The following is a 15,504-nucleotide window of genomic DNA, read 5'->3' on the forward strand; positions in this document are numbered from 1 at the left end:
TATCCTGCGTGGAAAGGAGCCAGGGAGGGAAACAAGCAGTTTCCCCGATCGTTCCAAGGGATGCTTTTCTACAGAGAAACCACCAGCCAAACGAGTCAAACCATTCTTCGGAGCCGAGCGCGTGGCGAAGGGCGTGTTCGGGAACCTACGCTCTCCGGCCTGCCAGCAAGGCGTGAGGGAGGATTGGGGATAAGCAACTCCCGCGCCGGGTAGCAGCAGCGCCATTGCGGAGCGCGGCCGCAAGGACCCGGGGGGGCAGGGCTCTGGGGGCGGCCACGCGGCGCGAGGCCTAGGTTTCCAGCCTCGCAACCCTGGTAGACGAAGAAGGAGGAGCGTCGGCCACGCAAAGGCCTGCAGCCCCGCGGCCTCGCCACTACCAGGGGCTCCCACCAACAGACCCCTTTGTGTGCATGCCCCCGCCCCGAGGCGCCTGAGCCAGTGGCGCTGAGAGCCCTCATTGGCTCAGCCCGACGGCCCCACCGATTGGCTCTCGGAGTCACCGGCACGGGGGGCCGCTTTCCCTCTCTCTTATTGGCCCGCTGGACTGCCTATCAGACAGCCTCACGAGCTGATTGCTCGGCCGCACGGAGTCCCTGGAAGCAGTTCCGGGAAACCCCGCGTGCTGCCGGGATCGCGTCTCGGTCCATGAGGGGTGGGGGGAGGGGGTGGCGCGCGCGCCATTTCTAGTCGTTTTCAAAGCGCCTCGCGCTGATTCTCACGGGCCAGGCCGCCGGCCCCCCGCTCTGCCCTGGTGAGTCTCGCGGCTGGCCCGTGGGGGGAGGGGCCGGGAGTCCCGGTCTGACCGGGCTCGGCCGGGCCCAGGCTCGGCGGCCGGGTCTGCAGTTTGGGTCTTTGCTCCGAGGCCCGAGGGTGGGGGGGGGGAATGGGCCGGGGGCGGTTTCTGCTCGGGCCGGCCGCGCAGCCGCGGGCCTGAGTCCTGCCGCTGCGCCTCCTCTCTCGCTCCTGGTCCTCAGCCCCTCGGGTGCCCGGCCCCTCGGTCCGCTGTCCTCCGCGCGGCCTGCCGGTCTCGCGGTGCTTTTCCCGCCTCCGCCCGCCGCTCTCGCCGGCCCGGCCGGGCGAAGGGTTTCAGGCGTTCCCTGACCCCGTTGCTTCTCCCTCGGCCTGCGGTCAGGCCTGGTCCGCATCTCTCCGGGCCGCGAGTGGGATGTGTTGATAACCGGGTCGCGCCCGAGGGGGTGGGGTGAGCCGAGGGCGGGGTGCAAATCCTAGGGTTACCCGTGCCGGGAGCAAACTTTTGTGGGAGTCGGAGCCGAGGGGCCGATCCCCATCCTGCATGCTTGGAGCCGAGATTTGAAGGAAAAAATGACTACTTAGAGGCCGTGACACTTGGTTTCGAGCGGCGCCTGAGCTAGGTAATTCTGAGAATGTCCTAGGCGCTCCAGATTGGAAAAGCGCTTCTTTTTCTCACACGGTAGTAACCATGTGGCCAGAATTTCAAGACGAAAGCCCAGGCGTTCTTGAAAGGTTCAGTCCTTTCTTGTTACCTGTTTGAGATTTTTTTTCCCACCTTGCCCTTCTGAGGCAGAATGTATGTGTCAGGAATCAGGCTTGACACTACCGAGCTTTGAGATAACGGTTAGCTTTCGTTGGTTCTTTTAAAGCCCGTCTCTTAACATTTTGCTTAGAGATGCTCGCCAAAAGTCAGGGAGGAGCTAGTACTGACTTCCCAAGTCTCCCAGCGGCCCTTATAAATCTTGCTTAAATGGCTTTATTTTGTAATTTTTTTTTTCTTTGCAAAAAAAAAAAAAATGTTTAGGTTAAAGGATTCCAGTCACGTTAGTATATTTGCTGCATCCAGAAACATGGTTTGGCTGTGTGGCATTGTGTTGAATTGACATGAGTTTTAAATGGTCTCATAACATAAGTCTTTTAAATGAGCACTTTGTATTCGGCTTGAAGAGGCTCCCCCCCTCCCCCCGCCCCTTGTTCTGAAGGTTTTATTTTCTGGAGTCTATTTTACCTTTTTTTTTTTTTTTTCTAAGTTGACAAAATGGAAATTTCAAAACAATTTCAATATCGATGATAGTCATATATATCTGTCTTGTGCTTAATACATAACTTGTCGTTTTGCTTCATGCATATTTTAAAAAACCACTTCACCTTAACAGTTGTTCATTGACTTCTCCGTTAATTTGCCTCTCCTGTAACGTAGTATTCACAGGTGCAGTGCTGTGAAGGTCTTGTGGTGGAACTCTAGAGTTGTGGTGCTCTTCTTACTGTAGTGTTTGGGAGGGATGGGAAGACTATGTGTTCACAAAAAGATCGAGGATTTTAGAGTGCTTCTCATAGGACTAGATTGTATTAATCAGTAAATTGTGCTCATCTTCTGTGCTAATAGTTTCTTGTGACAGTTTTGGATGTTTCCATTTTTTGCTAGTTCATCAGAATCTGAGGCTTTCCTTGAGATAGATTTATCCAATGCGACTTTGACTTTAGTCCGCGTCTCTCTAGACATTAGGGCTAGGGTGAGTTTTGTGATGATGGGAAGTCAAGCTGTTGAGGTCCTTCTCAGAGTACCACTGTTCACATTTTCCTTTTTCGTGTGGCCTCCCGCCCTCTTTGGCTTTTCCTCTCATTAACTTCAACTAAATATCAGTGGATGTTCAAATGCAGAGTTGTTTTATGTCAGGAAACGGCACCTGGCACATTTGCGTAGTGTTTGGTGAGTAATCAATCTGGAAGTGATTGGTTATCTTAGGCTTTAGTGCTTTTAGGTGACTTGTATTTTCTTAGCTGGCTATCTAGAGTTTCTTTAAGGGAAGTAGGCATTTCTTGAGACTCACCTCCATCATGCCTTTATTTCAGTATGTGCCACAATATCTTTATTGTGCCACCAGTTATCTTCATCACATTATGATTTCACCACAAACACACTTAAATTCCCTGACTTTGAGGTAGTATAGACTGGCTTTGTATGTTTCTGTGATTTACTCTCTCTTCAGGGAATTGGTCCATTTCAGCATTATATACAGGCTGAACATACAAAATGATTTTGGTAGGTTAATCTGAGAAATCTGGCTGAAGTTAATGCCAACTAGATAGTGTTTGTGAAGTTTTTTGGAAGTTGTCCATTCTTCAGTATTTTTTGCAACTTTCTTTCACTGACAAGAAAAATTTAATTCATATTTCTGATTTTTTTTTTTTTTTAAGCAAGAAGCAACCTCAACTATAGCTCACTTATTTTTATGTAGACTTTAAACATTGGGTTAGCTTTTAAAATTGGTCATTTTTTCTTTTAAATCTGTGAATGGGAATAGTGAATTAATCTTAGAAAAAATTAATGTGAAAGTTGTGTTTTTTAAGTGAGGTGGAGAGAACCCAAGCCACTAGCTCATTGAACTAGATACAACATGGATTTATTTCATACCTATGTTGTTTCTGAAGCAGAGCTAGGAAAAATGGAAAGTTCTTAAACCTTGACTAAGTGATGTGTGGGTGTTCATTCTGTTTTAAAGCAAACTTTAGAAATCTATAAGCTGAGGGGCTTTTAGGATTTTGTGGTGGTTTGTTCATTTGCTCCCCAGAACACAATGGCTGCTTTTGTTACTCAGCAATTGTACCTTCAGTAAATTTAAGCCTTTTTAGCCCAGAGTACATGAAGTTGCTTAAGGCTCTAGTACTTCCATGTACATTTTCAATAGTTTCACAAGATTGTTATTGAAAATTTAGATCAGATGCTCACAAAAGGCATAAAATATTCTGGATAGTTGTTATTAGCAGCATGTGTACAAATTAGTTCAGATAAATCATGCATTGTCCTACAAACTAGTTATTTCTGGCTTAATGTAATATAGCTCCTGAATTTTTTCCAGCAGCATAATAAAATGGCTAATCAGGTGAATGGTAATGCGGTACAGTTAAAAGAAGAGGAAGAACCAATGGATACTTCCAGTGTAACTCACACAGAACACTACAAGACACTGATAGAGGCAGGCCTCCCACAGAAGGTGGCAGAAAGACTTGATGAAATATTTCAGACAGGTATAATATGCATTTCTTGTTTCTGACTGGTTATGAAAGTGAGGGCAAACCACGTTGAATTTTATAGATTTTTAAGGTTAAATAATGCTTACTGTTTCTATGTAGAGCTGAATATACTTCCCCTTCATTGAGGGCATATTGGGTTTGACTTTGATATTCCTATTTCATTATTTTGAAGCCTTCTTAGTGTTGAAAATGCAGTCTTAGTTGTTTCAGAACAGATCATCAATTTGTCTTAGATTTACTACCAATTAAAATGTATGTTTCAGCATACCAAATTTTGCATTTCCCCCTTAACCTAAATCAGTCATCATTTTGCTTTACTTTTCTACTTTTAGCTTTTTAAAAGTGACTGTTAAATCAGCTTAGGTATGATTAGGTGGCATAATAAGAGGAATAGTTAGACTGTATTTTCTGAAACAATAATATGTCAGACTCCTAGAGAGTTTGTGGCCTGTCTGGTTTCTAACAGACAGAAATTCACATCTCTCGGTAATTTGGAAGTGTTTGGTTTGTAACAGCTGTTTTTTTTGTTTTTGTTTTTTCTTTAATGTGTTAAGTCCCATGGTTAAGTGCTTAAGCAAATTTGAACATCTTAATATGGTCGGTTGTAAGTGGTTTGAAGTTTTAAAGAGGGAGAGAAATATTTACCCTTAGGGAATGGTGTTCGTAAATAAATGTGCCCTCCTTTGGGGCCATAGATGGAAACTTTCTTCCTCTGTGTTTGTGTGCCTATCCAGATCAGGAGAGAGAATTGAATTGTTTCTCTTAGAAATGTCTTAAATACAGTAGACAAATAGCTGTGCTTTTTTTTCCCTTAAAATATTTTAAATCTCAACAGCTGAGATTTAATTTTAGATACTAAAATGGCTTTTAAAAATGACTCCTGGGTGATGGTCCCATTTGAAAACCAGTTCTCAGGAACTTTCTGTGACATTCTGCCATAGAGAACTGGCAGTGATCTGCTCAGAGACGCTCCCTTGTATAGTGTTTTGTTACTGCTAAGAGGCTGATGGTTTGGGTGTAGGATTGGATTGATAGGATGGATTGATGATTCTCCTGAGTTGTGGCTTTGGGTGGTAGTGTGAATATTCAAGTAAGGAAACTTTAGTCACTTAGCCATGCTCATTTTGAGCTTTTAAAACATGGCATGGCAACATTTTTTAGCAATAACTTTGCAAGTGGCATTACATTTATTTTCAGTTTATTTACTATAGGAAATAAAGTTCTTTTTGGCTTTACCAAAATAGAATCACTTTCGGTGTTGGTTCATACGGACTTGGGGAGGGGGCTGTTAATCTGTCAAATATTTCTGTTTTACACTGGACCAATTCTGAAAAGGTGCCTTATATATTAAGTTACTTTAAACAGATATTCTTTGGGTCATTAAGAAGACTACATATATACATATATAGAATGCAGCACACACACATATATTCTGCATACTTTATTTAAAATTTGTAACATTTTTATTGGCATTTGAAAGAGATTGTCATTATTGACAGTGTTGTGAATGCCACAGCATCTTTTAAGTCTCAGCTTGTTACTTCAGAAGAAAAAGATTGGCTTAAAATACGGCTTCAGAATTGATTTAGCAAGCTGCACTTGCATTTGTAGAATAATTTAAAATTATGCCTTTCCACATTCTGACTGCAGCAAAGTAGATGCTTGGATAAACACATTTTAATTTATTTTTGGTGCTAAGGAAGGAAAACCTTTGACATGTCTTTGGAGTGGAAAGAATTAAGTAAAATTGGTTCTCATATTTTCTCCTACCTCTTTTATAGTAAACAGTTATAACAACCTGTAATATGAATATTCATACTGAAGAAATAGTGTATTCTTGCCACTCTAATATAAACCAGAATTTCTTAAATGAATGGTTCATCTGTAGTACAGTATGTGCATCAGATTTTCAGAACTTACTGCTGTTTGGGGAGTTGGAAAAAATTTAGGATCCTAAGTTTTTTTAAGTTAAAAATTCATATTTATAGTTGACATTTTATGTTTGATTTTTGTACTTATACTATCTATATCTTATTTGTATAACTATATGCATATAGTTAAATGAGAATGTAATTTGTCAGATGGTATTGAATGTAACAACTCTTGCTAGGACAGTTAGCTTGCTCTTTTTATTGCAATAATGTTAACCTTTTTCAATTTGATTTTTAGGGTTGGTAGCTTATGTCGATCTTGATGAAAGAGCAATTGATGCTCTCAGGGAATTTAATGAAGAAGGAGCTCTGTCTGTACTACAGCAGTTCAAGGAAAGTGACTTATCTCATGTTCAGGTAAGGTCAGTACTAGCAAATGTCTCTGAGCAGTTGATGATCTGCAGCTGTTGAACTGTGACATACTCTTTTCCCTATGGGGAAGTGGTCTTTCTTATTTGTGACTATCTCTCCCTTGAAAAACTTATGGGAAAAAAGATAGGTGTCAGAGTTTCAGAAGTGTAAGCACAAGGCAAAAGCCTTCCCCCACCTTCTTATACAGTAACTTTCTTCAAAAACTTAAGGCCATGGTTTGATTAGTGTTTTATATGTTTGAATTGCTTACATTTAAAAAATATTTTTTGTGTTATTAGATTTTTTTTTTGTTATTTGAGACAGAATTTCTCTGTAGCTTTGGAGTAGCTCTGTAGACCAGGCTGGCCTTGAACTCACAGAGATCCACCTGCCTCTGCCTCCCGAGTGCTGGGATTACAGGTGTGCACCACCACCGCCCGGCTTGTTCTATTTTTGTATGAGAAATATTTTTAGACATCTTGGAAAGATAGTCCAGCTTCAATGAAATATTAACAAATGGAAGACCATTTTTTCCCAGTTTGGAAGGTAAGCTCCCTGAGGCACTGTCTTAATGTTGTCTGCTCCAGCCTCTGGTAGGTGATGACTACTCATCAAAATATTTGTTGAATGAATGGAATGATTATTAAATTTCATTGTGTATTTGACCCTTCAGAGATTCCTGGTAATTCTTCCTTTTGGATTGCTTGCATGTTTTAGAACAAAAGTGCATTTTTATGTGGAGTTATGAAGACCTACAGGCAGAGAGAGAAACAGGGCAGCAAGGTGCAGGAGTCCACAAAAGGGCCAGATGAGGCAAAGATCAAGGTAAACACGACTGGAGGGGGGTTTACAGTATTGATGAGAAGCCCTAATTCAGACTCTTCCTTTTCTGACAGAGGGGCATGTTTATTACTTTCTTTATAAGCACTGTTTATATTTTGTTTGTTTGCTACAGGGTCCCATTATGCAGCTCAAGCTGGCATGGTACTCACTGTGTATCCCTGGCTGGTCCCAAATTCATGGTGATCCTGCCTCAGCCTCCTGAATGCTAAAATGATAGGCCTGAGCTATCATGCCTGAACTTTTTCCCTTGAGAAAGAGCTATTGTACTGTAACTTACTTCCTTTTGAAGTTTCCCTGACCTCAGTTTATTTATAAAATGGTAATGGTTGTGTTTACCTCCTGGAGCTGTGAAGGTTAAGTGAATTCATATGTAAAGTGTCCACCCTCCCCAGTCATTATCATTATTATTTAGATAACTGCTTTGGAAGGCAAATAGGCTTTTCCTGAAAGACCTAGTTAAGTGGGTATTGTTGATGTTGCAGAGATTACCCCCAACCCCAGCCCTGGGGGTCTGACCTAGAGCCTCACACATGCTTAGCAAGTGCTCTATCCTGGGCTCTACTCCCAGATTTAATTGGAATGGTATTGAATGTTGGCCGTGTTTGTTCAGGTGGCATATGTTTAGTATAACTAACTTTGTAAAGTGCCTTTATACTTTTCTCCTCACCATTTGTAAAACGTGTATATTTTTGTCTTAGGTAAAAGCATCTATTGTTATGATAAAACACTATGACCAAAAGCAAATTTGGAAGAATAAGGTTTATTTCATCTTATACTTCCCTATTAGAGTCTATCACTGAGGAAAGTCAGAGCAGGAACTCAAGGCAGGAACCTGGAAGCAGGAATTGATGCAGAGACCATAGAAGAATCCTTCTTACTGGCTTGCTTCCCATAGTTTGCCCAGTTTGTTTTCTTATATACCCTGAACCACCTGCCCAAGGTGGCACTGCCTCCAGTGTACTGAGCCCTCCTATTTCAAGATTAGTTAATCAAGCAAATACCCCAGAGACTTGCCAGGCAGTTTTATGGAGGTGTTTTTATCAGTTAAGATTCCTTCCCAGATATACCTAGGTTGTGTCAAGTTGACAAACGAACCAGTACAATTGCTAATTTGTATGTTATTTGTATAATATGTATACTTGGTTATGTTGCTATTACATATATATTTGTGTTTAAAAGCTTTGAGTCAAAGGTAGAAAAATGGATGGCCCAAGATGTCTATCCCTGTGGAATCCCAGGATTAACTAAACCTAATACACATAAATGTGGTATTGCTCTGTGTAATTAAAAACCTAATGGCAAAGCTCTTCTCTTTCTTGGTAGATTGCAGTTTTGTTTTTTTTTTTTTTTTTTTTTTTTTTTTGGTTCTTTGAGACAGGGTTTCTCTGTGTAGCTTTGGCACCTTTCCTGGAACTTACTCTATAGCCCAGGCTGGCCTCAAACTCACAGAGATCCGACTGCCTCTGCCTCCTAAGTGCTGGGATTAAAGGCATGCGCTACCACTGCCCTCTTGATTGCATATTTTGTTTGCCAACAAAAGATGTTCTATAGGCCTTTCATATGAAAGCTATCTATATATAGTGCATGCTCTTTGAGGGCAAGGGCATATTTTCTTTCTTTTTTGAGGTGAGGGTTTGAGACAGGGTTTCTCTGTGTAGTTTTGGAGCCTGTCCTGGATCTCGTGCTATAGACCAGGCTAGCCCCTAACTCACAGAGATCTGCCTAGCTCTGCCTCCCGAGTGTTAGGATTAAATTTGTGTACTGCCACTGCCAGGCTAAGGGCATATTTTCTTTCTTTCTCTCTCTCTCTCTCTTTTTTTTTTTTTTTTTAAAGGTTTATTTATTTACTATGTATACAGTATTCTGTCTATGTGTCCTTGCAGGCCAGAAGATGGCACCAGATCTCATTACAGGTGGTTGTGAGTTACTAGGAATTGAACTCAGGACCTCTGAAAGTAGTCAGTGCTCTTAACCGCTGAGCCATCTCTCCAGCCCAAGGGCATATTTTCTCTGACTTCTCTTAACCAATGTTAATGAGATAGGATGATAATCAAGAAATAATAAGGTTTCTTCTTTTGAAATCTTGAGTATTTATTTGGTAGTTGCCAAATTTAGAGTCTATATTTTGAGATTGTCCAGTTTTTCTGGAGCTTGTGTTATAGTAAGAATATGCAACAAACAAATGGAACTGGAGTTAAGGACAGTTATAAGCCACCATGTGTGTGCTGGGAATCAAACCTAGGTCTTCTGCAAGACCAGCAGGTGCTCTTTATTTCAAAGCCATATCTCTGGCCACCCACTTTTAGATATTTTATTGTTGTTTTTAAGTATATGTATATGTGTGTGTCTGAGTGTACATTTGTGCACATGACTACAGTGCCCATGGAAGCCAGGAGAGGGTATTGGACACCTGGACCTGGAGTTAAAGATGGTTAATTATGAGATATTTTACATGGTTGCTGGGAATTAATCTATGGTCCTTGGCAAGACCAGTAAACTCTAAAGCTAAGCTATCTTTCTAGCCCTTCTTTTTGTTTTGTTTTGTTTCATTTTGTTTTCAGGACAGAGTTTCCCTGTGTAACATTCCTAGCTACTCGAGAACTCCCCCTTGTAGACCAGGCTGTCCTTGAACTCACAGAGATCCGCCTTCCTCTCTCTGCCTCCTGAGTGCTGGGATAAAAAGTTTGCACCACCACAGCCAGATCCCATACCAGGCTTTTATGTTATACTGGGGATACAACCCAGGGCCTCATGCTAGCTAGATAAATACCTTTATCAATGTAGCTATATTTCCAGCTGCTCGCTTTTAATCTAACCATAAAATACATTTCATAAAACATTATAGCAACTTTTAGAAAAGATTAATATATTGATTTGTGTGTGTTTATATTTTCAAGTATAACAGATGTGTAATTATGTTTAGGCCTTGCTTGAGAGGACTGGTTATACTCTGGATGTAACCACAGGACAGAGGAAGTATGGTGGTCCTCCACCAGACAATGTGTACTCCGGTGTACAACCTGGAATTGGAACAGAGGTAAGTGTTCTTATTCCTTTGCCAAAAATCTTTCCAATCTATTAACTGTATTATCTAGTGTATGATGTGGGTAAAGTACCTCATTCCTTTCAAAGTGGCTAGTGTTATATTGGTAATATTTATGTGCATTTTGTGCCACTGTTAGCAAGGATAATCTTGGTATAGATACTTTTTTGTTTTTGTTTTTGCTTTTTGAGACAGGGTTTCTCTGTGTAACAGTCGTGGCTGTCTTGGAACTTGTTTTGTAGACTGCTGGCCTTGAGCTCACAGAGATCTGCCTGCCTCTGCACCACATGCTGGGATTAAAAGTGTGTGCCTCCAAGCCTAGCTTGATACTTTTTAAAATTAAGAAATAACAGATAAGAATTCTTGGAGCTTACTGCTAAAGGGAGAAGTAGTTGAAGTAGTTGTGGTTTTTTGGTCTTTGGGGTTTTTTTGGTGCTAGACATTTGAGTTTGGGGCCTCATGCATTCGGAACATGTGTTCTACCACTGTTCTGTGCTCTTGACTCAGACAGACCTTTTATTTGAAATGGTATCTTAGTATGTAGCCCAGACTGGTCTTGAACTTGCAAGCCTCCCTTGGAGTGTTGCAGTTATGGACATATGCCAGTGTCCTCAGCTCATGTCTATTTTAAGACAGCTTATATGTAACCCTTCCTGCCTAAAGTGCTCTATATAGACCAGGCTGGCCTTGAACAATTGGCGATTCTGTGTGCCTCCCAAATACAGGGGTTGTAGTACTGGGGTGAGCCATCATGTCTGGCTCCATTTTTGTTTTGTAATGTTAGTACTTTGTAAACTGCTTGTCATTACTCTTTGCTTTCTCTCAACATATAAAATGCATTTAGTAGTTAATGAGAAACATTGTAAATGGGAGGGAATTCCACAAGGGATGGTGTAGCTATAGAATCAGAAAAAGAGTTGAGCATATTGGTTCATACATGACTAAAGAAGTGGCTCTTAGGCTTTTGTACAAGTTTCTCTCTTGCTCATACTGCTGGAGTGCTGGGGTAACAAATTTACTCCATACCAGGTTTATGCAGGAGCCAACCCAGGGTTCTTTCTTGTGTTCTATGTAAGCACCCTACTCATTGGGTTCCTCCCACATCCTACAGCCCTAGTCCATGTGCTTTTAATTGTAGCATTCTCTGATCTTTTAAATGGAGAAACTAGGCAACAAAAAATAACCCGTTACAGCAGGGACTGTTTTCTGATTTGATGTCTACGTTGTCTATATTTAGTACTTTAGTACTTAGCATAGTGCTAGGAACACACTGCACACAGTATTTGATGAAGAAAAATTTCTTTTTTTTTTTTTTTTAGCTGAGGATCGAACCTAGGGCCTTGCACTTGCTAGGCAAGTGCTCTACCACTGAGCTAAATCCCCAACGAAAAAAAATTTCTTTTGGTGTGTGGTGTGTTGTGTGTGTGTGTGTGTGTGTGTGTGTGTGTGAGAGAGAGAGAGAGAGAGAGAGAGAGAGAGAGAGAGAATATTGTTGGGTGTGAGTGGGTGTGATGTAGGATATGTGTAAGAGTACAGGTGTGTGGAGGATGGAGGTTAGAGAACTGCTTTTGGGAGCCTGTTCCTTCTATTTTCAGTTCTGGGGATTGAACTCAGATCATCAGACTTGTGTGGCAAGAACATTAACCTTCTGAGGTATTTTGCTGGATCTTTGTCCAGGCTGGACTTGAACTTGCTGTTTAGCCTCTCAGATACTGGTATTACAGGATTGCAGGCATGTGCTACCTTACCTTGTTTGTAGGGATTTCTTAAATAAACAGCATGATGGAGGTGAGGAGAATAAGGGTAACTTCTTAGTCATGGTGTCTGCTCATTATTTGGGGAATATTATCATTGTTAGACATTAGAGTTAAGTATTTAGGTTGTCTGTTAGAATTATAAGAAATTAAAAATTTACTCTCATATATGAACAGTTTTTAAGGAGACAGTGACGTCTTTATATTATTAGAAACTGTATGATCATAAAAGCTAAAACTTACTTTTCAGATGACCAAAACCAAAGATCATAAATTTTTTGTTTGTAAATGGGTAAGCTAGGGGTTGGGGATTTAGCTCAGTGGTAGAGCGCTTGCCTAGCAAGCGTAAGGCCCTGGGTTCAGTCCTCAACTCTGGAAAGAAAAAAAAAAGTAAATGGATAAGCAAAGATGACTGTAGTTAGCATTACTCTAAAGAAAATGTGTGTATGTCTGATGTGTAGATGGTGTGTGGAGATTAGAGGACAGCTTTGTGGAGTTGATCCATCCTTCCTTCCTTCCTTCCTTCCTTCCTTCCTTCCTTCCTTCCTTCCTTTCTTTCTTTCTTCTCCCTCTCTCTCTTTCTTTCTTTCCACCCTTATCTGGGTTTGAAGATCCAGCTTAGGTCCCCAGGCTTGTGTGGGAGTACCTTTACTTGCTGAGCCGGCTCCCTGCTCCCGTACCTATTTTATTCTCTTAGTGTAGTATGCTCAGTGCCTTTGTTCTTTGACCTTCATTATCGTGTTATAATAGTTAATAGTCTCTTTCTTAATGTTTGATAATAAAAGAGATTCTAAGCATTTTTGGGTTTAGAAACACTAAAACCATCTGCATATTATTAGTTTGCTGACTGTTTTAAATCATATAATGTGAGCCTGTTAGAGGACTCAGTAGATTAAGGTACTAATTGCCATGGCTGATGACCTGAGTTGGATCTCCAGGACACATGATGGAAGGAGAGAACCAACTCCTGAAAGTTGTCTTTTGACATCAACATGTGCTATGGTGTGTACTCCCACCCCCATTATAAATGTAATAAAAGAGTAAAATTGTGATTATCAGTAGGGTTGGAATTGAGATTCTGAGGCATCTAGGTTCTTTATAGAAACATGTATCCTTAGTGAAACATGGGATACAAATAAGTAATATTTTGGTCTTATTTCTCTCTTGACCTCTCATTAACAGCTTCCTCCATCCTTCACTATTTTTTTGGGCATGGAGGTGGTGGTCGGTTTGGGGACATTTTTCTATGTGGTCCTGGCTGTCCTGGAACTCCTTTTGTAGACTAGGCTGGTCTCAAACTCAGATCCATCTGACTGCCTCAGCTTCTCAGGTGCTGGGATTAAAGACATGAGCAGCCTGGACCCATCCTTTACTTTTTAATAATTTTAATTGCATTTATGTATGTACATGTGGAGATCATAGGACAACTTGTGGGAATTGTTTCTCTCCTTCTATCATGTGGGTCCTAGTAATGGAATTCAGTTTGTCAGTTTCTGTACAGCAAGTTCCTCTACCCCTGAACCTCTCACCAGTCCCCCCACCCTTGATCTCCCCCCCCCCTTTTAAATTTATTTAGTATATACAGTGTTCTGTCTGCATGTGTGCCTGCAGGCCAGAAGAGGGAACCAGATCTCACTACAGATGGTTATTAGCCACTATGTGGTTGCTGGGAATTGAACTCAGGACCTGGAAGAATAGTCAGTGTTCTTAACCTCTGAGCCATCTCTCCAGCCCCCCCCTCTTTTTTTTTTTTTTCTTTTTTTTTTTTTCTTTTTTTAAGACAAGGCCTCTTTACATAGCTTGGCTGTACTGGAACTCATCATGTAGACTAGGTTGGTCTCAAATTCACAGAGATCTATCTACCTCTGCCTCCCGAGTGCTGGGGTCAAAAGTGTGCACTACTATACCCTGCTCTATCCTTCATCTTGGTTTTTCAACACGGGATTTCTCAGTGTTTACAGTTTTGGCTGTTCTGGAATTTGCACTGTAGACCAAATGGCCTGAATCTCACAGAGATTTGCCTATCTCTGCCTCCTGAATGCTGAAATTAAAGATGTGCACCACCACCACCTGGTTTGTTTATATACTTTTAAAGCAATGTAGAAATGTGGTTCAGTTGGGCCTGGTGGCTCAAGCCTGTAATTCAAGCTACTTGGGAAGTAGAGACAGAAAAGTCTCAAGTTCAAGCCTGTTTGGGCAGTTAGCAAAACCATATCTCAAAATAGAAGTGAAAAGAGGCTAGGGCTGGTGTGGTTGGTGAGGTGGATTACACTTGTAATCCCAGTTCTTGGGGCAGGTGGGTCACTATAGGTTTTGAGGCCAGCCAGAGCTATATAGATCCTGCTTCAAAAAACAAACAAATCAATGGAGGGAGGGAGGAGATAAGAGTGGTAGAGTCCTTAATATGTTTAAGGCTTTAGGTTCTGTCCTAACACCACAAGAGAGAGAGAGAGAGAGAGAGATTGTGATCCACTTTTTTTGAACTCTCAGTATTTTTTTCCTACTAGTTTTAATATTGTTTTTACTTGTTTGTTTGAGGCAAGGGTCTCATGTACCTCAGGCTGTGTTTACATTTGTTGTGTGACAGACTGTATCAGCATTTGGGGCTTAGAGTTTGTCTTTAGCATTAGAATTTTTTTGTTTTGTTTTGTTTGGTTTTTGGTTTTTTGGTTTTTCGAGACAGGGTTTCTCTGTGTAGCTTTGTGCCTTTCCTGGAACTCACTCTGTAGCCCAGGCTGGCCTCGAACTCACAGAGATCCACCTGCCTCTGCCTCCTGAGTGCTGGGATTAAAGGTGTGTGCCACCACTGCCCGGTTAGAATTTTTTTTTTCTCTTATAAACACATACAAGAAAACTGGATTAAAAATGAAATCAACTGCTCCGTATTTTCCTCTTTTTTTTTTTTTTTTTTTTTTGGTTTTTCAAGACAGGGTTTCCCTGTGTAGCTTTGCGCCTTTCCTGGAACTCACTTAGTATCTCAGGCTGGCCTCGAACTCACAGAGATCTTTCTGGCTCTGCCTCCTGAGTGCTGGGATTAAAGGCGTGCGCCACCACCGCCTGGCTTTTTTCCTCATTCTTAAGGTATCCTGAAACACTTCCAAGAGGGCAGCACAGTTTAATAGTCTTCAGTGTTATACCATTTGGCATGCTTGTTGAGGCTAGAGATTAATGTTAGATGCTTCCTCAGTTGTTTCCCACCATATATTTTTAAAAACGGTTGAATTCTTGCATATATGTAGAGGCATCAGTTCTTGGAACTAGAGGCGCAAGGTGTTGTGAGCTTGTGTTGTGGGTGCTAGGAATGAACTTGGGTTCTTTGCAAGAGTACCAAGTGCTTGTAACTATTGAGCCATCTGTCCAGTCCCTGTTTTTAAATTTTTATTTATGTTTGTGTGTGTAATGGTGGGAGCATGGGTTCCATGGTTTGCATTTCATAGTGTGCACGTGGGGGTCAGAGGACAATGCTATGGAGTTGGTTCTGTCCTACTTTTATGTGGATTCCAGAGATTGAACTCAGGTTGTTGGGCTGAATCATCTCACTGGCTCTCCGCCTTTTTATTTATTTTTAGCCCAT

At 41.5% G+C, this 15,504-nt stretch overlaps 1 protein-coding gene across 5 annotated transcripts in view; it reads left to right on the forward strand.

Moving 5' to 3' along the window:
- Positions 1-673: 673 nt before the first annotated feature.
- Positions 674-15,504, forward strand: part of Hnrnpr (heterogeneous nuclear ribonucleoprotein R) — a 34,537-nt gene continuing 19,706 nt past the window's right edge. For 2 of the 5 annotated variants that reach the window (XM_036178701.1, XM_036178703.1), the window contains exons 1-5: positions 674-751; positions 3,834-4,002; positions 6,178-6,296; positions 7,008-7,115; positions 10,057-10,170. In XM_036178701.1, coding sequence (XP_036034594.1) covers positions 3,846-4,002; positions 6,178-6,296; positions 7,008-7,115; positions 10,057-10,170 — 498 coding nt within the window. In that variant the 5' untranslated portion in view covers positions 674-751; positions 3,834-3,845. The remainder of the gene's footprint in view (positions 752-3,833; positions 4,003-6,177; positions 6,297-7,007; positions 7,116-10,056; positions 10,171-15,504) is intronic. The other 3 variants (XM_036178702.1, XM_036178704.1, XM_036178705.1) reach the window with 3 other exon arrangements.

Source organism: Onychomys torridus, chromosome 2, assembly GCF_903995425.1.
Source record: "Onychomys torridus chromosome 2, mOncTor1.1, whole genome shotgun sequence".
Taxonomy (NCBI): domain Eukaryota; kingdom Metazoa; phylum Chordata; class Mammalia; order Rodentia; family Cricetidae; genus Onychomys; species Onychomys torridus.